This window comes from Dermacentor variabilis, chromosome 2, assembly GCF_050947875.1.
Source record: "Dermacentor variabilis isolate Ectoservices chromosome 2, ASM5094787v1, whole genome shotgun sequence".
NCBI lineage: Eukaryota > Metazoa > Arthropoda > Arachnida > Ixodida > Ixodidae > Dermacentor > Dermacentor variabilis.
Genome location: NC_134569.1, coordinates 49,415,153 through 49,438,734, shown reverse-complemented (window position 1 = coordinate 49,438,734; position 23,582 = coordinate 49,415,153). Strand labels below are relative to the sequence as shown.

Below are 23,582 nucleotides of genomic sequence, written 5' to 3'. Positions count from 1 at the left end.
TGCGCACATCGCTAAACAACAAACTAGACGTGCAGTGGGAGGGCCCAGCGCGAATTGTTCAGAAACTGTCGGACGTTAACTACGTGGTAAGTCTGCCAGGAAAGCGGAAAGCACAGCAAGTTTACCACTGTAATCTGCTCAAACCTTATAGACAAAGGGAAGCAGTGGTGTGCATGATGGTAAACGTTCCTGAAGAGCTTCCGGTCGAGCTTCCGGGACTAGGCTCAGTGACGAACAGGGAAGACACCGGTCAAGTCATTAGTGACCTTATCAGTAAAGCACCGCTGTCGCCTGAGCAGAAAACCGAACTACACCAGCTATTACAAGAGTTTCAAGGTCTGTTCTCTGAGAGGCCTGGTAGGACTTCTGTACTTACTCATGATATAGAACTTACCTCCACAGAGCCAGTACGATCCAAGGCGTATCGGGTGTCACCCCGCCAGAGCGATATTATGGAGGCTGAGGTAAAGAAAATGCTACAGCTCGGTGTTATTGAGGCAGGTGAGAGTGATTATACCTCCCCTTTGATTTTAGTTGAGGTACCGGGCAAGGAACCTCGTCCTTGCGTCGACTACCGCAGGCTTAATTCCATCACTAAGGATCAAATTTATCCGATCCCTAACATCGAGGAGCGCCTTGAGAAAGTTAGTAGCGCTCAGTTTATTTCCACCCTAGATCTTGTCAGGGGTTATTGGCAGGTTCCACTTACAGAAGAGGCTAGTAGGTATGCGGCGTTCATTTCACCAATGGGAACATTCCGTCCTAAAGTGTTGAGTTATGGTTTGAAGAACGCGCCATACTGTTTTTCAAGTCTCATGGATAAAGTGTTGCGGGGACAGCAAGAATTCGCTTTACCGTATCTAGACGACGTAGCGATATTCTCCGCATCCTGGTCTGAGCATATGACACACTTGCGGGCAGTGCTAACCCGCCTGCGCGAAGCAGGCTTGACAGTAAAGGCTCCTAAGTGCCAGTTAGCACAGGCCGAGGTTGTCTACCTCGGTCACGTGATTGGTCAGGGTCGTCGCCGCCCCTCTGAAATAAAAGTGGCCGCTGTGCGAGACTTTCCGCAACCGCGCACAAAGACCGATATTCGGTCGTTCTTAGGTGTCGCCGGCTACTATCAGAGGTACATCCCTAGGTACTCTGATATCGCGGCTCCCCTGACGGATGCTCTAAGAAAGACAGAGCCTCAAACAGTCGTCTGGGACGAGACAAAGGAAAGAGCTTTTAGCGCCCTAAAGAGTGCCCTAACAAGCCAGCCTGTGCTACGATCGCCAGACTATACAAAAGGGTTCATTGTTCAGTGCGATGCTAGTGAGCGAGGCATGGGCGTTGTACTGTGCCAACGGGAAAATGGAGAAGTAGAACACCCCGTCCTGTATGCTAGTCGTAAGCTGACCAGTCGTGAGCAGGCGTATAGCGCCACCGAGAAAGAGTGTGCATGTCTCGTGTGGGCCGTTCAGAAATTGTCATGCTATCTAGCCGGCTCGAGGTTTATCATTGAGACAGATCACTGCCCTCTCCAATGGCTGCAGACCATCTCTCCCAAAAATGGCCGCCTCCTGCGCTGGAGCCTCGCTTTACAACAATATTCCTTTGAGGTGCGTTACAAAAAGGGGAGTCTCAACGGTAACGCCGATGGCTTAAGTCGAAGCCCCTAACGTAGGAATCAGCCTCAAAATTGTTTGTTACTGATGTTTTTCTTCCTGAGGCAGGATTTTTTTTAACATATTGCTTTTGTTTAGTGTTTCAAAGTGATGATATGCTTTCTAGTGCAATTTTTCAATTTGTGGACGCGTTCTGAGTGATGCTAGACTACTGTAAGGAACTAGGCAGTGGTATAAAAAGGGGAAAGAGCCTGGCAGGGCTTAGTGAGGGTTGTGCCGTGCTTGCTGACTGAGCGGTTGAGTTTTCAGCGTAGTTCTAACGCTTGCCGGGAACGAGAACAAAAATGTGACCTCTCCCGAAGTCACTTTGCAGTGTCCCGTGCGAACCTGAACGAGAGAACGAGGCCTTCTCTGTGCGCTGCGCTCAAGAAACGTCAAGGGACGCCCGACTTCGGTTATGAGCATCATCGAGCGACATCCCTCCGGACAGCGGATGCAGTCCCCTGTCCATCGGGATCTCCTTTCCCCGGCGGGGCGGTCTGTTGCGTTTCGCCTGCGACACGTGGTTTTGCCGGCGCGACGGCGGCGGGGCGGCGGACATTTTGGCCCGATCGTCGTCACCGCAACACTCATCGCCAGGTGTTTCCAGGCGCGTCTGCGGCGATGCGACCGCCTAGGGATTTCGTTCCAGTCATTGTGCCCGAAACAGGCGAGGCCAAAGCAGGGATCTCCTTCCAGTTATTGGGCCCGAAACAGGCGATGCCAAAGCAGGGATCTCGTTCCAGTCATTGTGCCCGAAACAGGCGATGCCAAAGCAGGGACCATCTTCTCGTTACAGTCATTGTGTCCGACCGGCAGCGCCACGACAGTGTGCTGCGCAGCGCCACGACAGTATGCTGCGCAGCGCCACGACAGTGTGCTGCGCAGCGCCACGACCAGGTGCTACGAGATCGTGCGCAGCGCCACGACATGGTGCTACGGCATCGCTACGACAGTGTGCGTCACCATTAGCCCATTGTACATTCACGTGCTCGTCTTTTGAGGGGTTCCTTCTTGCCCTCAACTGCGAGAGTATAAAAACAGCTGCCCCCGGACGCCAGAGGAGGGCTCCGATTTCTTCCGTTGAGTGAAGTGCTCTCCCGTCTCTCTACTTCGGTCAAACCTGACCGCCAACTCTTTGCGATGTTAAAATAAACAAGTTGTTTCGTTGTTACCTGTCGACTCATGCTTTGCCGGGACCTTCGGATGCTTGCAGTTGTACCCCAGGCCGCCAGGCCAACGCTACCCTTGGGGCTTGCGACCCAGGTACAACCACGGGCGTCAGCGCCGAGTTCCCAACAGATCGTACCAGCAGTCAGATCCAAATACTATATTCTGACTCGAGGGCGTTGAGACGAATATATGTTTGCGGAGGACTGAGCCACCTCTCCCTCAAGTGGGGGCACCACGTGCCTGCTGAAGCAAATAACTCCTCAGCTTTGCCACTGACTATTCTTGGTGAAAGAGTAGAGAGAGAGAGAGAGAGAGAGAGAGAGTTATTGTTAAGGGCTTGCTGGCAGATGTCAGAATCAAATGCTTGTGCCAACACGTTATGCGGAGCTTGAAGTCAAGTTGAACTGCTGGAGATGAAGTTAAGCAAGACAAACTACGACGAAGTGCACCTCTCTCCCCGTCGCCACCCCACCCCAACTTCCCGATTGCAAGGTTTGGAATCCTTGTGACGTCACAAAAGGAGGTGGCGCTGCAGTCTATAAAAGATGAACGCGTCCTTGTAAAGTCGCGTGTGCGCATGGGTTGGTTGGCGTAATTAGCGCCCAATAGCAATAAAAAGAAAATCTTCGACGGCACAGCGCTGTGTTTGTCTTTGTAATTATTGTCCCTTCTTTCGCCCTGTTAGTCCCCGATTAATGCGAACCTACACAACCAAGCAGCCAAGCGTGTAAGATGAGACGGTGATTAATCAATCCGCTGCATCCGCGTGATTTACGTTCAGATCTTCGCCAAGACGAGTCAGATCTTCGCCATCGAGGTACGGCGGTTTACTTATCTTTTATTTATTTTTAGAGACGCCGCTTCACACCTCACCTTCCAAGACGTAAACTCGCTCCAGCGATCTCGGAGGCAACGCGCAAAAGAAACATGGACGGCCGTCTGGAATCGACCGACGGCGCCACGCACGAAGGGCAAGAAGGGCCCGGCGAAGGAAAGAGAACACAAAAAAGAAAAGAACACGAAGAGAGAGAAAAAAAAATGAAAGATCCTGCGCGGTCGCATTCCTGGCGCACGCGCACGCACGCACGCCGCCGCCGCCACGCCGGCCTTGTTTGACTGGACGCCGGCCGCACCGCCGAGGGCACGCCGCCGCCACGCCACGCTTTGCTCGCGCCACGCTTTTGCGCCGGCCGGCCCCGTTCCTCCTTCGTCATCGGCGAAACACGCGTCCCAGGGGCCGGAGCAGCCGCCACCAACGGCCTCCTCCTCCTCCTCCCTCTTTGCCCTCCCGCCGATCCTTGGCACGCCGCCGCTTCTCCTCCCCATCCTCCGGCCCAGCCGGCTGCTAGAGCGCCAACACACACACGACGGTCGCGCCGGCTCCGCTTGACGCGCCAGTTGCCCACCAGCGACACCAGCACCACTTAATATGCGACACGCCCAAGTAGCGCGGGGGGAGGGGGGGGGGGGGGCCAAGTGTTCTTTCCTTGGCCGCGCGACGGTTATCGCCGTATAAATGGACTCGCCTAAAAAAAGAAAGCACAAGCTCGGGACTAATTTCCGGCATCCGAGTGCTTACTCAACCTTGCATCCAACATAGCTGAGTGTGGGTGTAGGCCAGTTAGTGATTCATGATTTTGGGAAGTTGCCGCAAGCAAAACACGAGATTTGAAGGAAGGGACAACACGAAGCGGTACTAACTGCTGATTTAATGAAACGAACGCCAAGCTTTTACAGATCAGACACACGTGTGCGCCCGAAAAGCAACGTAAAACCAATAAACAGGGGTGCGATACAAATACTAAGAAAACGCTGATAGACTACTGAGACACCGAACACGTGTGTATCACATGGGAAGAAACAAATGTTGACAGTTTTCATAAAGAAAGCGCTAAAGACGAAGACGAAGGAATACATGCAACAGGTCTGGCGCTACTGACAGGTGTATATGGCAATAAGATTGATGCAGGTGATGGCAGGGTCTCTTTCTAGCTGGAAAGAGAGATTGTAAAGGCAGTGGCCACGCGACGCTGTAACGATGGCGACTGCGCTAGCTCGCCGTCAGTTGCGGTTTCTCAAAACTTTTGTTTCTTTCCATGTGATACACACGTGTTCGGTGCTCTGTCAGCGTTTTCTTAGTATTTGTAACGCACCCCTGTTTAAGGTAGCGCTGAGTATTTTATTGGTTTTTACGTTGCTTTCCGGGTGCACACATGCGTCTGACCTATAAAAGCTTCGCGCTCGCTTCATTAAACCATCAGTTTTCAGTACCGCTTCGAGTTGTCCCTTCCGTCAAGTCTCGTGTTTTGCTTGCGTCAACTTCACAAAATAAAAAAATCTTGCATCCAATCTATGAATGCGATAGATTATTTTTTTCTTTTTCATTATTCGTCCTTTTAACGCAAGGACGCCTCACATACAGATTCGTTCCTAGAATAAAGCAAGTGAGCACGACAAATATATATGTTGGTAAGAGATGTTCGTCACTGTCCCTGGTGGCTGTCTTCGCTATCAGGTTCGTTATCGCGCCTGTTCTACTGGACCCGTGAAGCGCACGAGAGGCCTTGCGATTGCTGGCAGTGACCCATGGAAAACAGTGCGCGGCTGCGGAAACTGTGCCTACAACATCCTAACTCACTCAGCAAACAAACAAGAAAAGGAGATAGGCGGACGACGGCGCTACTGTGTTTCAGCTATATAGGCAAGAGCCCCAACCGGCCAAACGTTCTTGCTTAGCGGCACACAGACGAGTCGCAGCGGACGAGCATCAATTCCAGACTGAGGAACGACTTCTCATAGCAACGCGGGGGCTATGACAGACGCCGTAGTGGCTAAGCACTAATTTCCACCACCTGGGAATCTTGAACAAGTAAACAAACTACGCAAGGTCAGAGATACCGAAACTAGCTTGGACAATGTGACAAAGTAACACATGTGCGGAAGCTGTTTGCGACTGTTAGCGGACATTCCCCTGCTAGTCTGTTCACAATGACAGGTTCTTTATTCTTTTTCTTCGTTTTCCTTCTAATATATTCTTCCTCCTTCCCCCTCAACAAATGCGAGGTAACCAACCGGGCACGTCCTTGAGTAACACAGCACCACCTAGAAGCACCTAGAACTTGTTCTAGGTGGTGTTGGCTAACCTCCCTATCTCTCCCTCTTCGTTTCTTCTTTTAGAAAAAAAGCTCTTTTATGTTGAAGTACAAAACTAGAACACCAATGCATTTCATCGGACACCGAAAATTAATATCTCGAAACTGGTGCAGTCGAGAGAATTGATTCCAAGTAAATACACCTTGCGAACTCGACGGTTATAATTCATAGATTTAAATATGTGCCGTAAAATCATTAAATAACAATTTAGCTAGTTTGCTAGGGTAATAATTACGTGAATTCTTGAATTAGGCATTTTGGTTTCTCGTAGAAGTAATGGCCGCCTCCATCGCTGGAACTTCTAAAAAAAAAAAAACATGTTGTATTGCCTTCGTTTATTCATACACCACGGTATTTGTATACACTTACCCAAAGTTTCCTGGCCCTGTATTGACACTGTCTGTTCACTGTTTTTACTGAGTACTATAAAACTTATTTTTTAACGCCCCATTTAAATCCTAAGTTATCCGCTTCCAGTAGACAGATATTAGGCCACGCGTTGCATATCACTTTGCCTGTCAGCAAACAACACAATGTCGTCCGCATAAAACCAAGATTGAAGCAGCTGCAGAAGTGGCGCACCTCAACGGTGAACAATCAAGAGACGCGACTAGTTCTTCCTCTATTTCGTATACCGCTACAGATGGCTTCATTTAAGTTCTTTCGCCTCAATGGCGCTAGCCCATCACATCAGCTAGAAGCACGACCGCCCACTCTAGGCGCAGTATCTTTCTCTGCTGTAGCATCGGCAGAGAGGAAAAACCCCTGAGGGCTGCCCGGTTTAGAATTCACTCGGGGCACTGCGCATTCTTTTGCCATTGTAAACTCGCAACGCACACCGAGTTTTCTGCGACGGACATCAAAAAGGGGTAGGGGAGTGAGCCAATAAGAACTATCGCTGTAAGAAAAGAAAAAAACGGAAACACTTAGTACGACACCTATCGAAACCTTAGGTGATCTATTGAGCAATGGTGCCCAGCGTATTTCGTTCAATAACGCAAGTGGACGGCAACGTGAAAGGCGTTACCGCTTAAGGAACACGCGCACCCGCTAGCTTTGTTTACGTGAGCTCGAAGCCTGCCGTTCGAATCAGAAGCCGGGCTGATCCCCACCGACCCGACCGTGTTTACATGCATTTCACCAAGCGGCCGGGTCTAGCCAATCAACTGCGAGTACCAGACAGTCGGACTTAAATGAACTCATCCCCGACCCAAGCCGCTGGCGTTTCCACGAACCAAACGACCGAATTTCGTCCTGCCAAGCCAATTTTGCCGTGTTAATGTATGTATGACTGCGGTCCAAGCACAAGACTGTTCTCCCAAACGAACGCTATGCGAGAAAGCGCGTAGCGTCCGTTTGGATGGCTGAATGACAGAGTGCTGAGCTTATATGTACGTGCGTCATAGGAGGGTCTCCCGCATGATTTTTTTATCTCGTTTATTATTTCCGTATCTACAGTTATGTCCATTCGCTGTCACCTATGTCCTCATATTTTCCTGACGTTTATTTTTATTAGAACTTTCCTCTGGCATATATCTACTCCCTTACCCTATATCTTTATTACTACTACTAAAAAAAAATTAAAATTTAAGAGAGTTCTGGGGCTTTACATGTCAAAACTACAATATGATGACGAGGCACGCCATAGTGGGGGACTCCGGGTTAATTTGAACCACCTGAGGTTCTTTAGTGCGCACCGAATGACCGGTACACGGGCGTTCTTGCATTTCGCCCCCATTGAAATACTGCTACTGCTAGTACTACTACTACTACTAACTACTGGCTGCTGCTGTTTAGTGCAAAAACAAAGCTTTGAAGAGCCGGCTGGCGGCTTGGAGTAGGCGATTCACGGTTTCTTCTCCCCTCGTTCTTTCTTCGGAGAAAAGAACAACCGCCGACACGTCTCACGCTGCGCAGAGAGAACAGAAAAAGAATTCGTCGCGCCAGAGGCGCCAACTGACTGCCACACAAGCAGAAAACGAGGAGGGAAGGAACAGTGTGGAGCCAGGCGAGACGCCATTTCCTGAAAGGACAGAAAAAAAAGAAACAAAAAGGGTGGACGGGGCGAAAGAGCGGCGAAATGCAGGTCGGCGACCCCAGCGCTGCAGCACCCACCACCCCCCGTGTAAGGGGCGCCGCGGAGGCCATTCTTGGACGCAAGAACACATCGCCCGACAGTCGCTCCCGTTTCGCTAGCTGACACCAGAGCGGGAGAGAAGTGGTTTTTTCATGAGAAAGCGAAAGGTTAGCGCTATATTCTGAGAAGTGAACGAACGACGTGGCTTCGCCTTCTCATCCCGATCACCTTCCTCCCTCCCTTTTCAATAACGCTCCTTTCCCACTGCTTTCAGGCACCAACAAAGGATTCTCAACCACCGGTCCAACTACTTACTCGCTGAAAGAAGCTGGGCGATATTAGAGTGTTTTAGTTGAGCGTGTTTACGCTCCGCTAAACAGCTAAGCGGAGCGGAAACGCGAACGCGCATGCGCCGTGCGCTTAGCCGTAAGCGGGCTAGCGGAGCGAGGAACACGGTCCGCTTTAGAAGCTGCCTGAGCGGAGCGCGCTGCGCAGCGCTTTGGCTAGCGTTGGCGTCAGGAAGGATTGGATTGGCTGCAGAAAGCAAGCGCGCTGGCTATCACGTGACGTTCCCCATGACGGCGCTTTATTTTCCATTGGATAAAATGGACCGGTAACGCATTACAAGCGCACGTCTAGATACTTCATGGAGAAATAAGTTATATGCATGCATATATACGTTTTACTGTATAAGAGCGATCAATAGGTGTATTTATTTTCTTTCATTACCCTGAATTTGGCCAGGGGGCGCTGCAACTACGAAAGGTCTAGAGTTACTGTATATGCTACCGTAGGTAGCAGAGTTACGCGTAGGTCCGCCATCTTGCCTGAGAAGCAACCAAGTCAATGCGGCGAAGCCGCACTCCGTTTTTGCAGGCGACATGCCTAGCGTATCGTCGATCGGCCGTGGGCGCTTTTGCATCGCTTGTGCACCGCTTTTCCGCCTAATCGCAAACAAAGCGCATCGAAACAGCTGACTGGATTAGATTGTGAAGAAAAAGGCGCTGCCCTTCTTTAGCGCGCGGCGTAAGATGCAGCGCGTATATTAGTTGTTTTTTGGACTTGCATTCACCTGTGCACTTTCTCCGCCCTAATAACGCATGGGCACTCGCGTATCTAGAATAGATTGTGTATTCTATATACGCCGATCAGTGCAGCATTCGTGAACCGCGACGGTAACGATTAGATCGCACCGAATAAACTTAGGGAATATGGTGATGTTATTTTATAGATTCCGGAACTCCTACAAAAAGTTTTGTGCGAAAAAGCTACTTCACTAGGTAGTTTAAGGTTCGAAATAACATAGCGTATTAAAAACTGGACAAACGTTAGTAATTGAGGTGAACAATCAGATACGTTAATAACCTTCATTCGCTTGAATACTGCTTGGCACTCAGGTTTTGTTTCAACAGAGATAAATACGCTACTAAGAGCAGTGCTCTTTTAGCATGTAAACAGTAACAAAAAGCACCGAGCCGCGACTGCCTCTTTTTTTGGCAATAAAATCACAATGCGAATTTCAGAGAAAAAAACAAAAACACTAGTGTATGTGCGTGCAAATATTTTGATGTAATGAGCTTTATCAAGTGGTGCTCTTTTACAAAGGGAACTGTACTAAATATAATGAGGCCCATACTTGCTTATGTGCCATAGCTCTCAACATGTAGCCAGTCTAAAATATTACTGGTCAATCAATGACCAACCATTGATATTTCGACTCTGGTACCCCATTAGATCTTGTGCAGGAACATATCCATCTACCAGCAAGCAATGGATATCAGCTACACCTGCAAGTGTGATTTCATTATGTGCCTTTTCACTGCAGGGATTCCAAAAGTAGCCTTCTGCGGGAGTGTAGCGTAAGTTTTTCTCACAGCATTGACATAGCTACATTATAGGGAATAATTCAAAACACACTTAGGCCCTTACCGTATGTTAAATGACGACATTCATTCCTCTTGCATCCTGCTTCACATAAGCTGTAGTAGATTAAATATATTTACTTAGTAGTAACCTCTTTCATATTCAGAAACAACCCAAGCAGTGCATAATCATGAAAATGTGAGCTGGATTTTTTACGACACTTCTGTGAAAGCACTTCTTTACGATTTTTTACGACACTTCTGTGAAAACTGGTAATTCCAGCTAAATCTCCTGTATAACTCTACGTGCTTCCATTATTCAAAAAAAAATCCAGACTTGCAGTAGCTTTTAATATTCCAGCTGTAAATTTTTTAGCACAGCCCAAAAAGCACGTAGCTGTTAGTCAAGCAATTTCATCTCATACACACTTGACGCAATAGGCAGTTGACTGAAAATTTGTTTGTTCAGGTGTCTTTACCTGAACACCCTTCACTAGTTTTACAAAGGAAGAAAAACAATTACTGCAGTAAGGTCTCACGAGGCAGGCCGACGAAACAAACGTGAGATGCGCTGCGCACGTTGCGTTGTTGCTACGCAGCTAGCACGCACGTGAACAGCGAACGGCAAGATCGGTCGGATTGGATTTGAATTTGACTGGCGATAACTTGTGTCAATCCAGTTCGCTGCAGCGGCGGCGTCGGGAAATACAAAAATTGGCCCGAACATCTGCTTCTCCGCAATGCACGGTTGCTTGGCTACCACGTGACGACGTTCTGCCAATAGAGGCGCTAGCGGCGTGATAAAACAGACGCGCAACTCTGCTACCTGCGGTAGCACATACAGTAACTCTAGAAAGGTCCACTCCGCTACGCCAACAGTGCCCCGCAAACGAATACGCCACTCCTTCTGTCGCCCGCCGCAAAACGGGCCGCGCAGATCGATTGTAACGCTAGCCACGGTGAGGCCAGGCGCGCAGATGCGGTTCATAACCGCACTTACAGAAGACCTAGTGTAAAGGAACAGGCAGATATCGCAATTCTATTCCTTCTGGACAACTAAAAGAAAGGCACATTACTCGCACGAGAAATCAAACCGCATAAATGACTAACATGACTTCACTAATTACAGCTAAAATTATTTTAGAGTGCATCCTGCAATTTACGAATCGGAGCCGGTGAGATATCGAGGCGGGCACCGGTTGTTGCGATATGCGTTCCTAAATTGGGCTTCAAGAAGCGTTGATTTTCCAGTTAAATTTTGCCCTTCGCTGCTTAAAACCATCTACAGGTCAGTGGGTCGTCCCACTTTGTGATATGCACGAAAACGCTTCGCAGCCGCCACGAAACGCATTTATCGAATTTATTAGGTGATGTCCTTCGTTTTAACTTTTGAACGAATCGTGCGGGAAGTGGGTGCTGGGTGGCGACAAGCGGTGCAGGAGCAGGCAAAATCATAGTTTCTCACTAAAATTACTAGAGGGAACTGTGGCACTGTGATCGTTCGGCCACCATAGGAATTATGGTTAGTACATGGGCTTGTCTGATCTTCGTGTTGTACCTTCGTTTATTAGGCTTTATCTGCCTTCATTGGCCTAAATTTCGGATAACTCTATACTTTTTTTTTTCAATGCCGAAAGCAATAAATGTGGGGAACACGCAAAATCGTCGTTAAGACGGTTCTGCTTGTGAATGCGTCCGTGGTTTCCATATTGGGCTTCTGTGCGGGGTCTTGTGTACGAATCTTGCCATCAGACAATTTCTTGTTATTTTTTAAAATTTAATTATGTAAGACACGTTACTTTCTTGAAAACGATAAGTTTGCTAAATCACGAAGCCACTTGAAGCCAGGACGAAGTTTAGACAGATCCATGCACTAGCCATCATTAGCATGCTGGCTGAGCCGCCCTGATTGCAGCTCCCGTAGAAACTACAGCGACATAGTTCCCTCTGGTAATTGTGTGAAACTCTATGGGAGGGGGGGGGGATGCAGTTCCTGCTGTTGGAACGGTTCCTGGGATTCGCGCACATTTCCTAGCGGGAGGAAACTTCTCAATATGCCCAAAAAGTTACTCCTCCTACCCGAATCCGGATACACACCTTCAGCTGTCAATCGGCCCCCGTTTTTGTATCTTGAGGCGATAGCTAGTCCGCAAAATGCACCCTTGGCACGCACGTGCAAGAAGGCGCCGATGCCGTTAGTGTTCCACGTATGGGCGAGATGGGGGGGGGGGGGGTGGGTGCGCTTGCACGTTTTGCGTATGGCCTGAGCTGCGCCACTTTGTCTGGCGTGCTTCGGTCCGTTTCACGAGTGAAGTGGTCAGACATGGGCCAGACGTAGTTTTGATGAGACCCTAGAGGGTCGGTGAGATGAATGAGTGCCGCCTTTTGATAATAATATTATTTGGGGTTTTACGTGCCAAAACCACTTTCTGATTATGAGGCACGCCGTGGTGGAGGACTCCGGAAATTTTGACCACCTGGGGTTCTTTAACGTGCACCTAAATCTAAGCACACGGGTGTTTTCGCATTTCGCCCCCATCGAAATGCGGCCGCCGTGGCCGGGATTCGATCCCGCGACCTCGTGCTCAGCAGCCCAACACCATAGCCACTGAGCAACCATGGCGGGTTGCCGCCTTTTGAAAGACCATGCGTATGTGCCTTGAGAACTATGTGGCTTCCTTGAATAAATCTCAACATGCAAACTTACGTGAACAGTTAATTAAAGGTTCGTTAGCCAGATTTTGTTCACTTAGGTATTTACCGTGACATCGTGCTATGATCGCCGCCTTCTCGAATAGTTACATACCCTGGGTAGTAGAACTGTGCCATCTGTCACCGGTAATCTGTTTAAAAAGGAAAATCCTGCTAAGGCAAATAGAAAGCCTGATACACTGCCCGACGTATGCTTTTTTTTTTTTTTTTTCGTGCATGTCTGCGCTCAACGAATCCAGCGCATGAAAACGTGGAACTAACTTTCCCGCGAAGCAGTTTGCCAAGCTCAGGGAGCCGCAGTCGTTTCTTGCAATCAGCAGGTATGAGCAGTCATAGTTTGCTTGTCTTGTGACATGCAAAGTTGAATCGTGGCTCCTGTAATGAAATCATGCGCAAGAGACAAGCCCCCAACACATGTAGTGAAGAGAAGCGCACTTTTAAATCATAAATTAGAAGCCTATAGACGATTTATAACCATTTACATACATTAAAGACACCCATTTCTTTTCGCGTACTGTCTGAATAAATATTTGTGAGGGAATGCATGACCGGGTAGTTGGAGAAGTATGGGAGAGGCCTTTGCCCTGCAGTGGGCGTAATCAGGCTGACGATGATGATGCGTACACTGAATGATGCCCGCTCCCGTCATTTGTGCCAGGCAATCGGCCGCAGTCCACCGAATGAAACGCTTCGTCCCAACAGTACCACTTGGAGGTCCCTCCCCAGTCTTCGACTATGGGACCTCGTAGAGTTACTTTTTCTGTAAAACATTTCAATCGCATCAATAAACTGAAACTGTCCGAAGTGGTGGCTCAGCGGCTGTGGCGTTGTGCTGCTGAGCAGGAGGTGGCGATTTCGGTTCCCGGCCGCGTCCACCGCATTTCTACGGAGGCAAAATGCAGAAACGTTCGCGTACCGCGCTTCGGGTGCACGTTAAGGAAACGAGGGACCTGCAACGTCCAACCAAAACGCTCTCGACCACGAACTCGTAGAACATGGTTCCTATTCATCAGCTTCGCCTCCACCTCCGCACGCCCTGCTCCTCCGCGAGGATTAGGAGGTATACAGTGTTTCGGAGGAAGGAGAATATGATGCTATTTTCTGCTACCCGTGAGGGAGCACGGCTCAGCATCAGGGGGGAGGGGGACAACACACACGGCCATTCCCCCTCGACGGCGTTGTGATCACGCATCGCCCACGCAGTCCCAGTTGCTGATACGTCGCGGGGCGCAAATTTGCAGCCCCTTTGTGAAGCTTTTCCTGGTATTAAAAGGGCCCCCAAATCACCGGGTGTTCCCGGCTATGCGGTACATTGCCCGCCTATAGATTGGAGCGCCGCGAGTCAGACTGAGCGCCCACCTCCAGCCGCGCACGGCGCGGCGGGCGAGGAGGACATCGAAGCACCCTAATGTGAATGGCAGCTGCGCGCTGTCCGGTGCAACGTATGCTGAACCCTGCACGCATTCAGAGACAAGGCGACCTTTCCCTTGCACATATTGCCATGCAGTTGTCTCTTGTTGTGCAACACTTCACTACACCTGGAAGCACTTGTGGAGCAAGATACGAAGTGTGGGCGATTTGGACGTGACCTTGCGCGTTACCTGGCTTAAGACAGGACGGTCGCAGAGTTAGCCATCCAGGCTTGCTCTCATCGTAACTCATGATCTTGATCTTACTTTCCTTTTTTTTTTTTACTTGTAAATACACGTCCTTGTAAATAAATACACAAAGCTCGCCCTCTTTTCCTGCATGGTGGTGATTGCACTCGCAGGGGAGTCTATTTATAGATTTTTGCAACTGGAGTCCCTGTCGTCCGCACGTGCCATGATACGGAGGTAGGGTCGACCACGAGGTGCTACGAAGATGGGGCCATTGGGTCAATGACATTTTTAGGAACGGCACATAGGCGCCTGGGGCAAGTTCATCGGACGCGTATTTCTCGCTGAACTTGCTCCCCGCTCTCGTTTTCAGCTTTGCAGGCTCCGAGCACACTAACAAAAATAACGACTGGTAAACTTGCTGTGGCACGTCTTAGAGATCGCTCAGAGCTGCCTCAACATTGTTAGGTGCATAAAAATACTAATGTGCAAAGCGCCGTTCTGACCAAGAGAAAAAAAATAATACATGCGTCCAAAACGGTTGATCGAGCGGTCTGAAAGCACAAAGCCCAAGAACAAAGACATGGAAGGTGCCAAGTGTCACCTTATTTCCTACCCGTGTCCCTGTTGTTCGTTAAGTGACGAAAAGTATCGGGAAAGAGACAACGAATAGCAGGGTATCCCAACATACAACTATCACCGAGAACCCTGCGGCTCTTCAAACATTCAGAGGGAATGCTTGCTAATAAAAAGCGGAATGTGTGCGTGTTCCTCCTCTCGTGTGTTATGTGAATCACAGCGATTTCCATTATCAAGTATGCCAAGACCGACTAGGCCAATATTCAACTTGGACAATTTCAGAGGGCAACTTTTTTTTTTTTTACCAACCGACAAAGACAACACCGCATGGTCACACACGGGAGAACCGCGTTTGTCCAGTGTTGTTCGATGCACCTGTGGCTCCTTCAGCGCATCACAGATTCCAAGCATTGCGGCAAGCCACTTTCGGTCGAGGTAGAGGAATGCTGCGCATACACGCCAACAACGGCCAGCAAAGCCGCTTAATCCAGCTCCAAACGCGCAGACCGCGTGCCAGCTCCCGGGGCGCTTCCGGGAGCCACGTTAGATTGAGTAAGATTAGTAGAACGTCAGGCGTAGCGCCAAACCAAGGGCCGCGGGGAAGTCGGGCGATTCGCTCGCATCGGGCAGGCCCGTGCCAGGAATAAACAAAAGAGAGACTCACGCTCGGGCGGCCAGTCGTGGTGGGCGACGGGTGCGGCGGCGCTTCGGCCCAGCGCCGGCGCCGGTCCCAGCGCCAGGAGCAGCAGCAGGAGCGGCGGCGCAGCGTGCAGCAGCGCCCCGAGCCGGACACCAGCCATGGGCCCGCCGCTACATGAACGGGGCCAGCCGCCGGGCCAACCCCTGTCGCCGCACGACGACCTCCTTCCTCTGCCGCCTGCAACGAGAGGCATCACCGCACTTGAAAACGCGCGCAACTACTTGCGAGCGAAAAGTCGCTAGCAAGGCGTCGCGGGCACAGGATCGACCCAAGGACATAAACGCCCGGACAGCTAAGCTTCAGCAGCCCTTCTTGCGAGCTACTTGTCTTGACTAACACATAATCTAGTTCTAAGTGCAACGTATCTCGGTAGTTATCGTGGCCCTGTTTTCTGTACACGCATTCCTGCGTCCACAAACATGAAAGGGAAGAAAAAAAATGGCTATAACACCGGGGCGGCGCGTAGGACGAGGACGCAGAAAGAGACAAAAGAGAAATCCAGACGCAACGTGTTCTCTTCGCTTCTCTATCCTACGCGATGCAATGTCCCCCACGGTATCCACTAAGTATTAATCACAAGCCTAGCAGTCGGCTGTGTGCCCGGAGCATCTACAACGACACGCACGCACACATACAAACGGCCGCAACTTGGACTCTTGCGGAGCGCAGCCGTTGGAACACTGGCGCCTCGTTGAGCAAAGCGGGGGTATAGCAATGAAAGCGGCGCGTTTCAGCCCCGATTCTATGACAAAAGAGGAAGCACCCCGCGGGGCGAACCGGTCACCTGAACACGATGTGGCGGACTGCTGCTGCTCAGTTGCACATCGTTTGTCATACAAAGGTTGACAGGAGCCAACGGACGAAATCCGAAACATGACGGATGCAAGCAACGAAAAGAAACCCGGGAGACGTCCGCTTCGCGCGACCCCGGTCGCCCACTCTGGCGGCTACAAGTCGCAAAAGAGGCGGATCCGTCTGCGCGAGAGGCTCATTCGAAACTGACCACGAGAAAACGACTGCGCCTGTTGAAATCGGTGGCGCAGACCGGAACGCCTGGCTAAATCCCGACTCGCTCGTGGACATTTTCCCCTAGCATTGTCAACACCTGTTCGAACCCTTTCTCCCTCCCTACTTCCCCGTAGCAAAGAAAGAAGCGGTACAAGCTCTCGGTACAGAAGCTGACAACAGCTAATCGTCCGTGTCTGAGCTCTAGCCTCTTTTTCCACGCTCACCGAATTCCAAGAAGCCGATCAGTGAACTGAGTGCCACTTGGCTTCTCACAAAATTACTAGAAGGAACTCTCGCACTAGTGTGTACGGAAGCTGCAAGCATGGCCGCTCTGCCAGCATGGGAATGATAGGTCCGTAAATAACTGATTTACATAAACTTCATCGTCCTGGCTTCGAACAGCTTCGTGACTTTGAAAAGTGATCACGCTCAACAAAATATTGCGCTATACATGATAACCGTATCATTACCGTATATGCACGAATACAACACAAGACCTACAATATAGATATATAGACATGTCGTATAGATATATCTAGACGCGGCCTCAGAACGCGCATCGCGTTATATTCAGATTCGTGACAAAAACACAGCCTTTTTTTTTCTTTTCTGGTGCTTCGAACTGCAATTTGCCTACGCATTACCGCGATCGCTACCGCGTACAGCGCCTATGTTCGAACATGCGCAATCAAATCCGGCTCTGCCGTTTTCGATTGTGCCGCGAGCACTTCTGAGGGGTTGCCCGTCCATAAGCCCTGGTGGACGATGCCGTCTTCCCCGACAGTGACGTCAGCAGTGACGACGGGTTAACTGTGCATACACTCGTCCTGTATTTTGAGACGGTAGTTCACAGTAACGACGAATAAAGCGCCCTGCCGGCACCCGCTCGCATGCGTCGATTCCGGTTTCTCTGCGGCGTCACTTCGCGTTACAACCGTGATATTTTCTTGTTCGCGTTATTTACGCGAAAATACGTAATTCGCAATGATTAGGCTTGGGCGCAGAAACTTGCTGTCTTCGTGCGTTTAGAAGATTATAATCGCTTGGAAATTTAGAAAGACCAAACGCAATACACAACGCCGCAGGAAGGTCTAAAGCTATACAAGCACTCATCGTTCCCACGGCAACTGAGCGACCACGGGAACGAAGTTTCCCCCAGTAACTTTCGCAGGAAAATTATACGAGTTGTAGCCCCTAAACCGTAACTTTATCAAACGCCAGTTTTCTTATCACCCATAAACGCCATGCAGTCTGCTTCGTTTTGTGGGACAGAAAGATTAAATGTAGGGTTTCTCTCATTTTCGGACAAGCGCACGCTCACAGCTGTCAAAACACTACATGGAACTTTGGGACGTTAGAAATTCCGCATACCCCAACGGCTTAGCGTAACCAAAACACGCAAACTCCGCTTGAGTTCCAACGTTTCCAAGATACCCTGCTTTGTTTGGGCGTCCTCTTCTGCAACGTCGCATGGCATAAACCTTGCTATGCACGCAGGGTTTCTCCCGTCATGGAAGCCACAGGACAGGGAGCCCCGCATACATCGCTCAGGTTTCAGTGAGGATCCAGTTTGCACGGCTATTCGTTTGTGTGGCAGCAACAACCCCACCCCCGTCTTGTTTATCGACACGGCCCAACTCGACGCTGACGCATCGGGTTGTGTCGCGTACGTGTGGCCGCTGTGGTTGTAGGAAGAAATAAAGGAACAAAAGAATTCCGCTTACTGCTCCGGCGATGGCTAACATCTGAGCAAGGAGGGTGCTATGAAAAGGGAAGGCTCAGGAGGGACTATACTTTGCATATTTACGGTACTCACAATACTGGCTATCAGCGCATATTACTCGGGACATGCGCCGGGGCCATCGCGAGCGCATACCTGCTAATGGGCGGCATACGCTATTGTGCCCACCGGCCGTTGTGGATAGAGTGACGTTCCAGAAATTCGCAGGGTCCCCCCACCTCTGTTTACGGGCCAGTGCGAAGGTCGCCTTGAAGTGAGCACCCAACTCACGTGACCCCGCCATACCTCAACCTCCCATGCATGCGCGTACACCGATACCTGGCACGAACAGGTCTGGGCGTGTCCCTTCGCGGCACGCCTCCGCAGCGGAGAGAGAGAGAGAGAGTGAAGAACTCCTTCCCATGAATGAAGTGGTACGGTTTCAGAAGATTTTCGTCGAGATCCGTGGACCCGTTTGAGTTGCTCGGAAAAAGAAAACAAATGCCGAGGCCGGTATATTACTCTGGCGTAGTGCTTATTTTTATTTTTTATTTCAACATCGCCGCAATAAGCAGCTGGCTGCACTGAGAAGCACCCCCCCCCCCTCCCCAACCCCCCAAATAAAGGTTCCTGTCCAGGAGATACATCTATTTCACACAAGCAGGAAGCGTACTGAAGGAAAAGGCGCATCGTAGCCCCGATGAGCTCTCATAGTATTTTATTTCTTTATTCAGTACTAACCCGGAAATGGGGCTTTCTGGCTGCCCGCTCTCTTCAGTACTCTATCTCTCTCTCTCTTACTCCACCCTAGCGAAAGGTCCCCACCGCACGCGGTACTCAATGTAAAGAGGGAACCTGTCCACGGTTTAGATTCGGCTTATGGGTGCCGCCAAGTAGCATGTTCGTTTCCCCTTTGAAGTTGAATGAAAATAAAAATCGGTTCCAAATGGTGGCGCTCTCTTTTTTTTTTTTTTCAGAATGTACCCCTGCAAGGCAGCCGACACGGAGTAATTGTAATTGGTAGCGTTAAACCAACGTGACATGTCATCCTGGAAACAAAATCAACGATATGGTCCGTCCTATGGACGGGTTTTATTCTCGAGATCCAACGTAGCTCACGGGGCTAAGATTGGAATAATAAATGTCGCATTCATTCACTCTTGACAGCACATAAGCCTTGCGCTTGTTGTGATGCATTATCAAGAGCGCGATACCGAAGACACGCGAGCTCTGTTTCTCTCTTTCGCTCGTCTTCTCTTTGTTTTGCGCTGTTAGCCGTTCGGAACAGCGTGCAGCGTTTGAGTGATTCTTGGTGGAAAAAATAAGAATGCGCTTCAGGAACAAATGGAGTGTGTGACTCTTTATACCTCTGTGCATGCATGGCGTGAGAGTATCCCAACAACGCATTCTGCGGGAGTGGTATATCATTTGTTCCTATCGCGCGAACCGATTAACCCACCTTGTACCGTTCTCATATACGACGCTATCAGTATACCACGCGAATGAAATAAGTAAATCAGTTCTGCGGAACTCGGGTTGCTGAAAGTTATTTGCCGGCGCTAAAGACAGGGTCAACACAGCTGTGTCTGTCTCGTCACTGTCCTCAGCGCCGTCAAGTGCTCTCACTGTGTGTGACAAACCAGCTCAATTCAATATAGCGCTTGTCCCGCAGGGTGAAGGGTGGGAAATGGTCGTCAGCGGCATTGTCAAGGAGACTCTAGATATGCCTTGTCTCCGCAAAGCTTTCTTTCTGGGAAACCCTTCGAACTTCGCGCTACTCTAGGCGTCAGGCAAAGCGACGCGAAGCCTGAGCGGAGTGCCACATTCGACACGAGTCGTAGCTCGCTTCGGCGCGATGTTTCCGTGGAAGTTCGCCGTCGGAGAACCGTAGCAGCGCGGACTGGGCCTAAAGTGACACCCGCTCGGCAGGCGCGGACCAGCCAGAGGCGGCTGTTTACATACACCGCGGGCGGCCGAGCCGCTGTTTACAACCCGGAGGTCCTGAAAGTGCACGCCACGGACTACGACTCTACCGAGCGCGACGACTCCGGTGGCGTTCACGTCGCATGCATCGATCGAACAACAAACAAGCTGCTTTTGATCCTTCGTCTGAAGGCGCAACCCTGTGAACGCAATTTCCGAGCGACGGCGACGAGCGGCCAGTGGCGGCGCAGCAATTCTGCGCGTAATCGCGGGCTTATTTCCCACTCCGAAAAACACTTTCGCGTAGCACGTCCTGAGCAACAGAAAGCTGTATCGGGGAGTTTTTCACGTTGCTCTATAATCTTCTCATTTACACTTTTCATATAATATTAATAATTGAGAAGTTGATTATACGGAATCAAATAATTATCTGAGTACCTCCAAGCGACGGCAAACAACAGTAGCTTGGTTATGTCCGGCTACGTGACATTTGCATGTTTTTAAATCTTGATGGACGATAGTTGGGACACCCGGTGTACAATAACCACGAAACATGGTGGTTTCCTTAACAACGTAACTGATTGGGCTATATGGTTTTCAATCATGTTGTGCGAAAGCGCGAACAGTTTGGTAGCGAGACCAGAACAAAAATGCACGAGGGCTGTATTTGCGTTCTTGTCTATCTGTCAAACGTTTTCCGCTTTCCCATGAGAAGCTCACGTTTGGTCTTCAAATGGCAGGCCTGTTAACTAACAAGTAAGTTCCTTCAATCTTCTTTTCTTTCTTTGTGCGTGAGGGGGGGGGGCAGGTTTTTACAATAGCAGACCACTAGCTGAGACTTATTTAGTGCCCGCAGTGGGTCGTTTAAGAGCTGCCGGCCATGTCAGAAGCCGGCAGTCGAATTCCTAAATGATGACAAAGTTGGGCTTCCTTGACGTCGCGCTTCCGGCGTGCTTCGGAAACCGCAGAGAACGCACCTAAGCTCATCCTTCTGGACCTTGACTCGCCGAGGCCGCTCAATCACGAAGTGACACCGACAGACGGTAGCCGTCCTGCTACGCCATCTATACTCTGCCCCGGCTTGTCCGCTCGTAAATCAAAACAAACGCGGCTACGATAGGCCGCTCTTTTTCTGGTACCCCGCCAAAAAGGGCCTGGCACAATGTGCGGGAACGCTGGCGTCGTTATGTGGTGCGTTATTGATCTGTTCAGTTTATATCCCGAGGTCGACGCCAAGGGCGCTGTCCGGCGCAACTGGGCGAACACACTCTGTAAGAGTTCCATTTGCCTAGAAAAAAAAAATAAAGACAGAAAAGACAGCAGGCAGAGAGAGGTGGGAGGTTAGCGAGTGTTTGCGGTCGAGAATATATGAGAGTGGAAGTGCCTCTGACGCAACGAAGCAAAACAACCAAAGAAACAAAAATTATGCAGCTGCACGCAGAATTATAATTTGCACAGAAAAGGCTACATGCTTCCGTCTCACAGGCTGCAGACAATGCATGCGGACACCACTGTTCGTTCCGCTGCAACAGTCCGAGCAGGAATCAATCAAAAGCAAGCTGCCAAGCCGTAAAGACCAGAAAGTACACTGAAATAAGTAAACTATAAGCAAAACGCAAGTCAATCTTGGCCACATTCACCAACTTTCCATACAGATTCCGCATAAGTTATGTAAAATTTCCTGATCCTTTGCGTCACGAAATAACACTTCCAAATGCAGCCACAAGCTACTACGGTTCGCGTCTGCCAACCACGAACAAGAAGCAGAAGAAAAAAAAAAAATACCGGCAGAACCCTTCTCACGATTAATTTCGCCGGTAATGCGATAAGCGTTACCGTCTGGCACTGCCGTCGAAGGCGGCATGGAGGTTCACGACGGCATTATATCGGCGCGCGCAGGCATTGCGTCCCGTTTCTTCCGTTCTCCGAGACGCGCAGCCGGCTCTAGTCGGTGACAGGCCGAGTTGTAGCGGGACTGCAGGGCGTTGGTGAGGCAGAGTACAGGGCCAGTATTTTACGTGAGCGCACGCACGCACACAGCGAAAGCCTGGACTCTGGCAGTCTTGATGCCAAAGTCGAGGGTTCAGAGACCAGTTGCCTGCTTCTCATTTCACGTACTCTGACGCCTGAGATTGGAAGTATGGTGCCCGGCCGCCACCACGGCCGTGGGTGGCGCTGCTTAATCCTCTCAGGGCTGTAGATCCAGCACGCATACTCAAATACCCACCAAGTAGACGGGAGGATGTTGCCGCGGTAGCTTAACGGTTAACAAAATGCTGAATATGGTGGTCCGGCTTCCGCGTGCGTCAAGTTGCCCTTTCGTATATTTCCATTTCCCCCTTTTTCTTATTAGTACTGCATTTCAATTACAAAAAAAAATTGTAGAGAAGAAGAGAGGCGTGTGCTTCAGGGCCATCGTCAACGCCTCGCTCCAGAACAGAGCTCGCGCGCTCGGTGTCTGGCGCTCGATCAACAGACTTGCCTGGCTTGTTAATTAAACCGCGTTACAGAATAAGTAATTTTTCCTACGCTTTCGCTGGCTTCGTTGTCTGTTTGCTTCTACAGTTGTAGCCCCTCTCCTCAATCACACACACACACACACACACACACACACACACACACACACACACACACACACACACACACACACACACACACACACACACACACACACACACACACACACAACGGAAAACGAAGCAGCCATGCACCATCGTACAGAGAGGACGACAGCCAAACAGTACAAATCTTCTTGCATACGTACCACGCCGTCACCGACTGCACGTAGCGACAACACCGTCCCTTCATTTCTCTCTCTCGCCCTCTGGGAAATACGCGGCCATCCGAAATAAGGATAAATTCGCAACCGTGTTGTGCCGTGAGGTACAAGAAATTGTTTTCTTTTTTTTTTTCCTCGACGCGGCCTCCACTGCCGTCGACGCGATCGCAATGCTCGAAAGGACGGCGGCGACAACGCCGTTTGCCGACGAGGAAGACCGTTTCGATGATAACTGCGATGCCACTCACACGTCAGTGATATGTCACCCGTCTGGAGGCACTACTCCCGCTTACGTTCCCCTGCGGTCGCTTATGCAATGGTGACGTACAGGAACCAAGAAACAGAGAGTAGACTCTTGCACCACTATAATATTAATCCAGCTTGCCAGTTCCTTTTGCCACACAACCTTTCATTGGCATAGCGACGATGGCGCAAGTTGCATTTCATTTACTTGTTCCTTTTTAAAACGATGCCCGGATGCGCTACCTTTCATTTACCGCCATACACAACCGCACCCGAGATTGTCCTCTCTCGCTCTTTCCGGCAATCCTCGTTCATATACAGAAAAGAATATCCAGTAAGAGAACCCATTACCTAATCCTATTATCTTGACACCATTACTGGCATCGAAATTAAAAACGTCGCCGTT

At 50.1% G+C, this 23,582-nt stretch overlaps 1 protein-coding gene across 4 annotated transcripts in view; it reads right to left on the bottom strand.

The window, feature by feature from the left end:
* The window catches only part of LOC142571809 (insulin-like growth factor 1 receptor), a 216,552-nt gene that overhangs the window by 119,620 nt on the left and 73,350 nt on the right, over positions 1–23,582 (bottom strand). For 3 of the 4 annotated variants that reach the window (XM_075680435.1, XM_075680437.1, XM_075680436.1), the window contains exon 2: positions 15,468–15,680. The exons of the other annotated variant lie outside the window; for it this stretch is intronic. In XM_075680435.1, coding sequence (XP_075536550.1) covers positions 15,468–15,603 — 136 coding nt within the window. In that variant the 5' untranslated portion in view covers positions 15,604–15,680. The remainder of the gene's footprint in view (positions 1–15,467; positions 15,681–23,582) is intronic. 4 annotated transcript variants of the gene reach the window in all.